We start from the raw sequence: 12,434 nt of genomic DNA, 5'->3' as shown, positions 1-12,434 counted from the left end.
AGTACTATATAGTATATATATATATATATATATATATATATATAAACACTCGTACATATGTAGTCATTTTCCTTTCTAAAGTATATTTACACAAATATAACCTCACAACCCTTTCACAGTCAGCCGAATCTTTAATGGATTTTTGCATATTAATCCTTATAATGTTTTACTAGCTCAAGTTAATGAGTCTCTTACGCATTTAATAATTAAATTGAGGACCTCCGTCGTACTCGTACAGGGTGTTTTCACAATATAATATAGCTTAATGGTGAGTTGCTTATCCTACAAACTAAGTTTTTCAACGATAACGTTTTTTAGAGGAACGCGTGTTTTGCCTTCTTCACGGACCATTTAAGTTTGCTTTCACATCAGGGTAAGGGAGACCTCTCTAAGTCGACATTTTCTCTGGTTTGAGTTTTCCAATAAGACATTTGTAGTACAATGAACTGCAATCGAAGCGCAGTTGTATTTTGAATAACACTTATTGCAATTGAGTGCATTTGTACTTTGAATAAAACCATCTGATATTAGAATACAATGGTACTTTAAAGGAGACTCACTGCTATTTGAGTACAAGATTCACTGGTATTGGAATACATTTGTACTTTGAACAAGACTAACTGCTATTGTAGTACCGTGGTGCTTTGAACAAGACCCACTGCAATCGAAGTACAGTTATATTTTGAATATAACTTACTGTATTTGAGTATAGTAGTACTTTAAGGAAGACTCACTGCTACAGCAGAACAGTTATACTTTGAATAAATTTCACTGCTATTGGAGCACAGTCGTACATTGAAAAAGACTCGCCACTATTGGAGTAGAATTGACTTTGAACAATACGCATTGAACAAGATTCACTGATATTAGAGTAGTGTTATTTTAACAAAACTCATTGTTATTGGAGTTCGGTTGTACTTTGAATAAGACTCACTAGTATCAGACTGCAGTGCTATGTTGATCAATACTCACTGTTATTGGAGTATAGTTGTGCTTTAAACAAGACTCGCTATTTTTGTAGTACATGATGGTGCAACGAAAAAGTTTGTTAGTAAAGAACTCAGAACTGGTGTTATAGATTTTTAATTTTTATGATTTTTCAAAAATTCCTAGTATTTGTTAAGTTGCTACTTATGCATGTTGTCTCTATAATTATGATCATGGTAGTAAAATGGCTTATACTATATACTCATTGAAAACTAATGACACTTGTAGGGGGGATTATTGTTGTATGATTTTGGTGCACACTGAACAAACAAAGTAAACACAACGTAAGGAATACAAAAACAATCAAAATGGTTAATTATTAATAATTTGAAAGGTAAACACAATGCACAGGTTTGATTTCTGAATATTTTGATACAACTTACATTGAAAATATTTTAATGTTAAATGTTATTCTGTTTCAAGGAAGGAAGACTAAAGACTAGAAATTGTTTAAATTAAGGTTAGAAGTTCTACATAGTAATTTATTTTTAGACACATTCTGCTACTATATTAAAAGTGAAAAACACAAAAACCGAAGTTTTTTTGGCACAATGAGAAGTTAAATCTTTATTATATGTTGCAGCCGACTAGTTACTGAAACTAACTGTAACCTATAATACATATTTTACCTTTCCTTGAGTACTATATACTTTAAGAACGTAGCTCTCAAGGACCGGCAACTTATCATAAACATGAGCTACAGTGAGAATACTTGAAATAACTCCGCTGTTTAAATAAATAGATCTGAATTTAACAGAACAAAGACTTATATATTCCTGCTGAAGATGATGGGTTGTAGTAGATGTAGATGGGTTTGAAGTAGCTCTTCTCTCGTGTCACGTTTATGCAGTTACACCTTTCGAAAGAGTAACAGTTTCTGCCAACTAATTAGCTAATTCTATTATTGTCTCTCGAAAATGATAAACTGGCTCTCTAATGGCAGTATATCCACATAGGTACGCGAGCACGTTCACTTTCCGGATGTTTTTGTTCCTTTGATAAATTCACTTATTTCATTAAACCTTCGGTATGACAATTTAACAATAGCAATGGGAAAGTTTCAAGATTCTGCATTCTAATAGTTTCAGTAAGGATTACTTATATCGACTCTTCCTCATATGTATATCAGTCAATCGCGTTCTGACTGAAAATATTGGTAAAATAACAACAAGATTATCTCGTTTCATGAAAATCCAGATAGTATGAGTTATTATACATAGAATTTACTTCATAAAAATTAATATGGCACTGCTTCATTTGTAATTAACCATTTAGATTAAGTATATCTCATTAGGAATTTTCTTAGCCAATACCATGACAACATCAGTTCAGTAGTTTTTCATGGTAAACTATATAATTTACTAGAAATTAAATTATAAATAATGCAGTGATATACATTTAGGACGAGCATTTTCAGCTACCGGTTTCGATACCGCGACTCTCAGATTATGAGTAGAGCACCCTAGCCACCAAGCCTCTAAACCTTAGGTACTGACGAAATACCAACTAGTTATGTTGTAAATGGTAGATTTTAGAAAATATATTCTTTTAAAATTCAAAACTCTCCTACAGGGATTCCGATGCATTTCTTACATTTGGAAATTTCAATCTTTATGTATATTTCGAAAAATCTACAAGAACATCGTTATATTTGGCGCATTTGAAAACAAAATCTCCAAGTACCTGCCAAAATGCATGCTAAAATTCCTTTTATATGGCACATTTTAAGAACAGCATTCCTCAGACTTCATCCAAAACACCTAAAATAATTATTTTTACTTGTCTAGCGTTTGTTCCAATTCTGACAAGTTTGTTGGGGATCATTGATGAACTGCATTCTTCAAGTCTCGTTATGAATTTTCTCTTGGATTCGAGTTAGGACTTTGGCTGAGCCACTTTCTTCTTTTGAAAACACTCCAGTGTAGCTGTGGCCGTGTGGTTCGGGGTAATGTCCTGCTGAAATGTAAATTTTCGACGCAGTTTTAGATTCATGGCTGACTCAAGTGGGTTTTCCTCTGGGATTCGCCTGTATACTTTGCACCAACCATCTTCCCCTCAATCCTGACAAGCTCCCAAGTCCTTGTTGATGAGAAGCATCCCCATAATATGATGCTGCCAGCACCATGCTTGACATTTGGGTTGGTGTTGACTTGGTGATGTACTGCGTTGGGCTTGCGCCAGAAGTAATAATTTGAATTTAGACCATAAAAGCTTACTCTGTATCTCGTCTGACCACAAACCTTATACCACATGTCTGCAGTAACACTTACATGCTTTGTTGCAAACTCCATACGAGATTTAAGATGATTATTTTTTAGTGATGGTTTCTTGCCACTCACCAATACAGGCCAATTCTGTGTAAGGACCTGGATATTGTCCATGTATGGACATTGACTTCTATCTCAAGCATGAAACTTTGCAAATCTTTCAAAGTCATTGTTGGCTTCACAGTAGCATCTCTAACCACTTTCCTGATTGCCCAGCTATTTAGTTTGGAAGAGTGGTCTGATCTGGGTAGTGACTGAGTGGTATGAAGCACATTCCATTTCTTAATGATGGACTTCAACGTACTCAAAGGAATAATTAGCGACTTTGAAATTTTCTTCTAACCTTTTCCTGATCTATGTTTCTCTACCACTTTATTCCTGACTTGTTTGGAAAGCTCCTTGATCTTCATGGTTGGTTTGTCGTATCATCATGAGAGTTGTGACTTCAACAGATACATTTACTCTGAAGTCAAGTTAAACCACTTTGATTACACACAAACAAAGACCATTACACTAATTTTGTGACCTTTCAAACTAATATTTTGCACCTGAACTGATTTGGTGTTGCCATTGCATAAACGTTGAATACTTATGCAATTGAAAATTTTCTAATTTTCTTTAAAAATCTAACTTATTTATCATCAGCGTTTTTAGCTTTCTTAGTTTGAAGTAGATTGTACAGATTCTAAATATAAAGTCATACTTGAAAGTTTTATGATTGCAACCTCAGCCAGCAACAAAATGTGGAAACTCTGCAACAGGGTGAATACTTTTGCAAGGCACTGTATTTAGTCAACAAGTACATATATAGTCATGCTCTCTGAGAAAGAGAAATATCGTTCGTGACTGTGACGCTCAAGACTTCTTGACATCAGTGAATTAAATGCTTGTTATGTCATACAAAATAATGAAATTTTAAATACATTTTAGATTACATTACATGTGTTCTTTAAATAACTATTGCGATGGTTTCTGTTGGTCAAGTTTTTTTTAATTATTCAATAGAAATAGTAAATAAAGTGCAGTCCTTTTAATGATATCAAAAACGTTTTATTTTCTCAACTTCAGATACCACGGTTAGTGTAACTAACATGATGGGTTCTAGGAGTATATTTTACTGAACACGGCATTGGATTTTGTGTTTCTTACCCGCTCGGGATTCCGAGAGGGAGATACTTGAAACTGGGCTCATGCTCCAACTTATCACTCACCATCTTGGGAACCAAACGTGGCATATGTGCTCACGTACCACAGGAGGTTGTCATGATATTTTTGTTATTGGGTAGGGGTCCTTTGAAGAAGCTATATTAGTAATTGGATATAATGTAGGAGCTTGATTGGTACCTTTCGACCTCTGTGAATCATGAAGGGTCCTTTGAAGCCTGCAGCGGAACACTGGTCTTTTATGTTAGTAACTCTAAGTACTATAATCATTGAAAAATTATTAAAGTATGAAAACATAATCAAAAATTTAACTAACCAAAAAAACCACTCATTTATTTTTAAATTGATCAGTTAACAAACTCTATTTGTAGTTTTCCTCCCCATAGAACGAGGGTGAGCTGACCTCTTATACTTTATCACTTTATCGTCACTTGATATCATGTCACTGGGGGAGATATCTTCAGATAAATGGTCTACGAAATCCGCTAGTGATACAGTAGGTAGACTCACCTCTGGCAAAGTCTTCTATGAAGTTAAGCAGTTGCCCGTTTTCCTGCCAACGTACTTTGGACTGTATGTCTTTTTGGGTTCTGCTATGTTGCACTTCAAATTGGCTGACTTTAATATTTTGTACTCCAGTCCTTCTTGTTACTGGAAATTCAACTTCTGATGAAGTAAACATTGTGTAGTATCCAGACATTTCCTGAGTATAGACTGTGAAATTACTTGAAAAAATCTAGCCTCACATTTATGTTTATGCATGACGTTTATTCCATATCTGGGTATCATTCTTCTATGTCAGTTATTCATGTCATATTGTCTTTAAAACTCCCCATAGTGAAGGTGACTACCAACTTTCCTGTTGTTGGAACTTTAGGACCACTTGCTGTTCGCATCAATTTTTCTTTATGGTTCATCTTTTGAAGCAATGTCGTGTGCCATAGATCTGGAGACACATTTCAAGTTTTTATTACCAAATCAGGTGGAAAAATTGCAGCTGTAGATTTTAGAATCACTATCAATCAGCATACTACAAGAATTTCCTTCAATTTATTCATTGACTCGTGGGATGGCTTATTCAAATAATACATTCACTCCCTATGTAATTTGGAGTATTCTCATCCTCAAGATATCGTCTTCTTCGTATATTTCAATGGCTAATTCATCAATCTCTGATGTAGTGGTAAAATATTTTCAGTTTTACCTTTTCCTCTACGGCTTTAATTGATTTTAGTTTCATTGCCAATTGAACAATTTTTTTAAAGATCTACACTTACTTTGCTTAAATCTAATTTGCATACCCTCATCCACTTAATCATCTGTGTCATGTGCCATCACATCCATCATTTCATGTAGAGATAATTAGGCAAATTTTTTCACATTTTTAGTAAAGTGAACAAACGTTTTGTCCTTCCTCCTTACTTCAATCTGATGTGAGATACCAAATCTGTGTAATAAGAGGGGTACAAAAACTCTTATGGTTCTAAGGTGGAAGGCTCATAATGTTTGTAATGCTAGTCTTTTAAATGTACAGCAAGATGTAGAGCTTGTTTTTCATTACTGTATCATTTCACTTTGAAATTTTCAAACAGTGCTTGATATGTCTCACATGTTATCTTTCCATCATTGTTTTCGATTTTGATTGGAAAATGGCCTGTTATGCTTCGTAATTTGCTGAAGTAGTGGTGTAGCTGGAGAAATCCAAGATGTTTATGCATTCACAGACAGTATGTCAGTGGTATTAACTGGTGTAGACTAGATAAGTTCCCTATTCCATGTTGCATAAGTAATGGTTTTTAAGGTTGAAATGTTTGAGTGGATGCAGAAAGAGAGAGGGAAAGGTGTGCCTAGTTTAATTTTGCCTTACATTTGCCAAGTCAGTATCTAGATATTTTATAATAGAGTTAATATTCTTTTGTACCATTTCAATGGCTCCAATTTTGGTGTTGTAATCCTTCTGAACTTCAATGATGTCTTTTATGTTTCATTCTTTCATTTGTTAATGACATTTTGTACTTCCCGTTTTACATTGTTGATGTCTTTTTTGTACTTAATGCATTGTGTTTCTATAACATTTCTGTGCATTTTCTATAGTTTTCTCAATGTTCTTCCCACTGCTTCATCTTTCCATTAAATTTTCTTTCTCCTTTTCAGTTCATGCACATGCTATCAACTTGAGTTAAGTCTGGACTTGATATAATTTTGTTATCAAAATAATCCCACTCCTGACGTCAGTGTTGCTTTGATTTCTATTCTTAGTTTTTGTTGTTTTTTCATTACATATATTTATTAAAAGAAATAATGTAAAATCCAGTCAACAAAGACGATTTATTTTTTTCAATTTCAAATTCCATGGTTAGCATAACTAAAGTTCATTGATAATTCTAGCTTCAGAAAATATTTAACAGAAATTTCACTTACTTGCTAATTTCGTTCCTTTGTTTATTCATGAAAACATAAACTCAAAATTCACAGCAATGAACTAACTGATTCACAGACTCATTAACTTAATAACTCACTCTAAACGAGACAACCTTTTATTCTAGACTAACTTGCTCCTCTTTTCTACATATGGTTTAAATTATTTTCTAAGCTTTTGAGAAATTTCCAGAGATTAAAACTACGCCCATCAAGTTGCATTAAACTTCCTACCGGATAAACATCAATATAAATTTCGACAAACAATATGCTACAACAATACTGTGCTACTATGATATTCTGAGTTAAATGATAGCTTCAAAAATGATGTATTGTCATGAGCATCACAGTGTCTGTTATGATATATCTGAGCAGAGTTAAACTTCCAACAGAAAAATACGAGTTTTAAAACTATATCTCTTTATTCAACGCGGAGTGTTCAAAGTAATTAGAGTTCATAGAATATAAATACGTTGATATCAAATGTTTTTAAAAGTTGTCTTATAAAAGTTCATTAGACACAACATTTATTATGAAGACCTCTTTTGCTCCGCTTCAGAAACATAAGTATTATTATAAAGTAAACGGAAAACTTACCTCAAAAAGGAGTTCTGACGTCATAGTGATCCCGCAAACTGCCAAGTCTCCAACAGCTAGGTTAAGAATAAAAATATTTACACGAGATGAACGTTTTCGGTAACGTAGCTTGGATAGTACCAATACAATAACGACGTTGCCAAGTAAGGTGGCTGTCATAATGACCCCTAACGTTACCACTCGCTGAATCAACGTAACATTCCATACAGCGCCCTCTGGATAGATTTCTGTGTCGTTTTGAAAAAGTGATATGTTCCACTGAACAGTATCTGTGAAATTGTGTGTTTCCACGGGTAAAAACGTTACCATGATTAAAAGAAGTAACACTAAATGGCTTGATGACAAACACCCCATGTTTTTAAATTTTCCACAAATTTTAAATGTTAATCTTTTTCTTTATTATCAAAAACGTCCAAAAAGTACATTCTTCCGTGTTTGACAATGTCCAGTATTGAAATACTTGTAGATGATCGTGTACGTGTTGACGCTACTAATTTTTCATGTGCTTTTTTCAAGCAAAAATGACCACTTGGAAACCTGAAAAATAGTTTTTAATTATATTTTAGCTTGTCATTTTAACTAAACATTATTGTAAACACAGTTAATTTATTCTACTTAATATCACTTAGTAATAAATTAAAATCGTTCCAAAAATTATAATAAGAATATAATAAAATCACTGATCGAAAGAAAATGGGAGATGAGATAGCTGTCATGTATGGTTATTGTGACACTTACAACATGGTAATAACTACTATTGACCGACGTTCGAGCCTGTGCCTCAGCTTTCCTCAATACTCTCTTCAGTTTCCGCTCTAATACTCCAATCCAATGAAGACTAAAACTGACGCATTAGAACCAAATAGTTGATTTGTTACATAACCTGCATGGAAAACATAAGCGCGAGTACACACCATCTTTGATCTCGCTCTCATATTCTTCATGTGTTAGAGAATGGGGTTCCCAAATTTTCTTGGTATAAGGCCCCTCTAAAACATTCCACATCCTGATTAAAGCCCGTCCCTCCCTCAATGAACCAACAGATACTGAGTACGTTAACAGTACTGTGTATTTTGTGCAGTTATTACGACTTCCCTCCAACAACTTTCTGCGGCCCCCCGTTTGGGAACCTCTGGGTTAAGACACATTTACTGATATCTGAGGCGCGAGTACAATTTTTTTGATCTCTTCTTTATACTGTTAATTCCTTAGAGCACCTGCATGGAAATCAAATGCCCAAATATAAATTCTGTTTGATCTCGTCTCTATACTTTTGAAAGATCTATACATTCAAGACTTCATAAAATTCGTTGTAAGAAATTATCTTGCTAACAATGATAGCATTTTTCAAAAGATAATTAGATATAAATGTGTGCTCTTTTTCTTATCAAGAAATATTCGAAAATATTTAATCTAAGACAAACTTTTAAATGATATACTTATCGAAATAATTAAAAACAACTACTAGCACTAAGTCCTTGAAAATGGAAGAAGGTGAAATAAATATATAACATCATTGAATAAATTGAAACAACAGGATATAAACTAGAAGACACAAGAAGAAGAGAAAACGTCAAAATAGCTTTTTACATTAAAAAATATATTCAGCTAACCTAGCGTAGAAATCCGCAAAATCTCTATGAAAACCAATGCCATGAGAAGGAACCTAAACCAATGATTGTACACCTGCCATTTTGAACAAGAAAAACCAGGATCGAATCCTGGTTCTACCACCACCTTTAGTTTTCTCAAGACTTCCCTGAATACAGCAACAAATTAATAGCTGAAACGCTTAATTAAAACTAGTTAGTAATTAATATATAGTAATAACAAGAAATTGTAACTTAATAGTTATTACACTGAGACTACTATAATCACGAAAATAATTAAAATCTAAACATCAGAATCTTACTTCGTTTGGAGGGATTGATTCAAGTAACAGTTTTGAGAAGTAGTCTCTAAGTTGCTTTCGTTTGGATCCAAAAGGATCAGTCGATACGCAAGTGGATATTTTGTTTTTGATAATGAAGTTCTCTTGATGCATTTTTTGTAACTTTTCTATATCTTGTATAATTGTCTTCATTCAGTAATGGCATTTCTGAAGATTTATCTGTCTATATGTATGTATGTATGTATCACTAGCCTTTGGCAATACTGACAGTTTTCAACGTCATATAATGTATTTAACCTTTTAACTACGGCTGGATCGTATTTTTCCCACTGTTCCCATTCCCTCACAATGCGACTGGGATCAATCAATCAAAGTCTTCATCGGTGTTTCGGTCGCGATCTCTGAGGGGGTCAAGTACATTTTTGACCTCTTCCCCTCCTGTAGAGTTGTTTATTTTCATTTCAGTAAATGTTAATATTGTATTTATACGAGGGTCAGAGGTTGCATTGGGATACTTCATCCGATCCTTTTCATAAGACAATGGCCATGTATAATACACTGTTAACATTTGTACGTGACTAACACTTCACTAACGCTAGGTTCGTCCTGTACACTCACTAACAGGTCCATAGTTACTCGCGCACTTTTCATTAGTTTAATTTACTAGGAGTGTATTTACATATATACCCTTTAATATTTTATTCTAATCATTCATTAAGTACTAGCTGTAGGTTGCTTATTTATTATAGTTAACGTCACTATTTAATGGTGAGAGGTATTTAGGTACTATTCCATCATGTATGACGTACCTCATAATTTCTGTGAGTAGATTGTTCTTATACAGATTTTTATGGAAATACAGTGCTTCGTTTGTTTGTTTTTGAATTTCGCGCAAAGCTACACGAGGACTATCTGCGCCTGCCGTCCCTAATTTAGCAGTGTAAGACTAGAGGGAAGGCAGCTATTCATCACCACCCACCGCCAACTCTTGGGCTACTCTTTTACCAACGAATAGTGGGATTGACCGTCACTTTATAACGCCCCCACGGCTGAAAGGGCGAGCATGTTTGGTGTGACGGGGATTTGAACCCGCGACCCTCAGTTTGCGAGTCGAGTGCCTTAGCCACCTGGCCATGCCGGGCCTACAGTGCTTCATTGTCATACGCTGGAGTCTGTCAGATATGTAGTGCATGTTTGAATATTTATGTAGCAACTTTGCTGTTGTGTTTCTTGGTACGCTGTAGTGACTATTTTGTTTTGTGTGGTTTGTTTTGTGATATATTGTACCAGGTTGGGCATGCGTATTCCAGTACTGGTCTGACATATGTTGTGTAGATTTTTAAAATGTGTTTTGCTGGTGTACCTTGGTTTTTCCTCACAAACTCTTAACATAGTTTGCACATTTCCATGCTATGTTTGTTACATCATTTATATGTTTCTTTCAATTTAGTTTCGAGTCATATGTGGTTCCTAAGAATTTTGCTGACGTGTCATTCTTTAGGCATGTTCCTTGTAAATATAGTATTGGTGGGTGTTTTGACATTTTGGTTGATTTTGCGAAGAGAAGTAGTTGTGTTTTTGGTACGTTTATTTTAATTCTGTATTTCTGACAGTATTCATGTATTCTGTTAAGTTGATGTTGTAAGTTACTTGCTCCTATTGCTGGTGTTGGAGTGACTTTCCAGATTGCCACGTCGTCTGCGAATTGTGAAGCGCGTTCGGGTCGTTTAAGGGCATGTTGCTGACATACATGATGAAAAGTATAGGGCTAACCACCCTGTGGAACTCCTGCCTCTGGAGTAAAATACTACATTAGCTTCAGCGTCTTCCGTATCGGGATTTAGGTCTTTAAAGACATGGGAGGGTCAGGTTCACGTGACCTCTTCCTCCCTCGTTTAATGTGGTTTAAGGTTGCTGATGAACGTGGATATTGATACAACACGAGGGTCAGTGTAAACCTCACTTTCTCCGACCCCTTTCAGGGCAATGTTCATGTAGGTATGGACATTAATATTCTTGTGTTGTGTATACCGTCACTAATGTTCGGTATTACAAAGTTCTGCACTTAGCGAACAGTTCAGCATATAGAATCTACACATTTCACTGGTTTTGAAACTAATTCAAGAACGTTTTATATCTAATACCCTTTTAAATATTTTCATCTTAGATCAAAACTAGTGTGAGTTTTACGGTCTAGTATAAAGTGGCCTTATTAAATCCTTATTTCTAAAATATATGTTAACAGGCGAGAGGTACTTAGGTCTACTTCCATCATGTATGTAATAGCGATCAGGTTCACAAAGCAAGTCGTTCTTTTACCAATTTTTCTCAAAATAATTTAGAGAATTAAGCAAGAGTCTGTCGGTGGTGATTTGCGTACTTGTGCATAAAGTTTGATGAGGTGCTACATTACAAATGTTTCCCATTGTCATTCAAAATTGCCGCGCGTGACGTATGGGAGTAAAATGAGCTGAAAAGTATTTACTTACATCCCACCCAATGTTGATATATGGTTTCACTCAATGTTTTCCACTCAGCCCTTCAGTATCCAACAAGATGCCTAAGCGGAATGACGACAACTGCGTGCCGACCGTGCCCGCGTTGCTATAGCAGCAAGTAGTAACCCGAATTAGTATGTAAATACGCTTTACTTGATGTACTTGACTCAGATATCTTGGAAGGTAGTGAAAGTGAGTCAAGTGGTGTTCAAATGCGGGATGATGAAGAGGCCATGAGACAAGAGGATGCTACTTCTCCATCTAGTGATGATGAACCTGGACTCAGCAGAGGAAGGCGTAAACAACGTTGACAATGGGAAACATTTGTCCCATTCGCAGTGTGAGGGTGGTAGGAGCACTGAGAAATATACGTCCCAGCCGAAGTGAAAGGGTTAAAACCTTGATATATAAAAGTTTTTCGTCAAATGACACATAATTTCAGCCTCATTGATTATCTTATTGAATGCATTTTTTATTCATTCTGAGCAGAATCCTACAATTCTCGATCGTTGTAGAAACTTTTGGACTCGCTGTGCTCTTAGTTGGTTTACAGACTACAACTGGACTATAATGTTAGGATATAACTCACTAAATCTTGTCATTTCCTACAAG

At 35.0% G+C, this 12,434-nt stretch overlaps 1 protein-coding gene across 1 annotated transcript in view; it reads right to left on the bottom strand.

Annotated features, from left to right (window-relative positions):
- The window catches only part of LOC106460288 (putative gonadotropin-releasing hormone II receptor), a 46,450-nt gene extending 38,708 nt beyond the window's left edge, over window positions 1–7,742 (bottom strand). The window contains exon 1 of the mRNA XM_022386974.1: window positions 7,434–7,742. Coding sequence (XP_022242682.1) covers window positions 7,434–7,742 — 309 coding nt within the window. The remainder of the gene's footprint in view (window positions 1–7,433) is intronic.
- Between the last annotated feature and the right edge of the window lie 4,692 nt (window positions 7,743–12,434).

This window comes from Limulus polyphemus, unplaced genomic scaffold (assembly GCF_000517525.1).
Source record: "Limulus polyphemus unplaced genomic scaffold, Limulus_polyphemus-2.1.2 Scaffold743, whole genome shotgun sequence".
In the NCBI taxonomy this organism is placed as follows: domain Eukaryota; kingdom Metazoa; phylum Arthropoda; class Merostomata; order Xiphosura; family Limulidae; genus Limulus; species Limulus polyphemus.
This window is presented reverse-complemented; position numbering and strand designations above follow the sequence as displayed.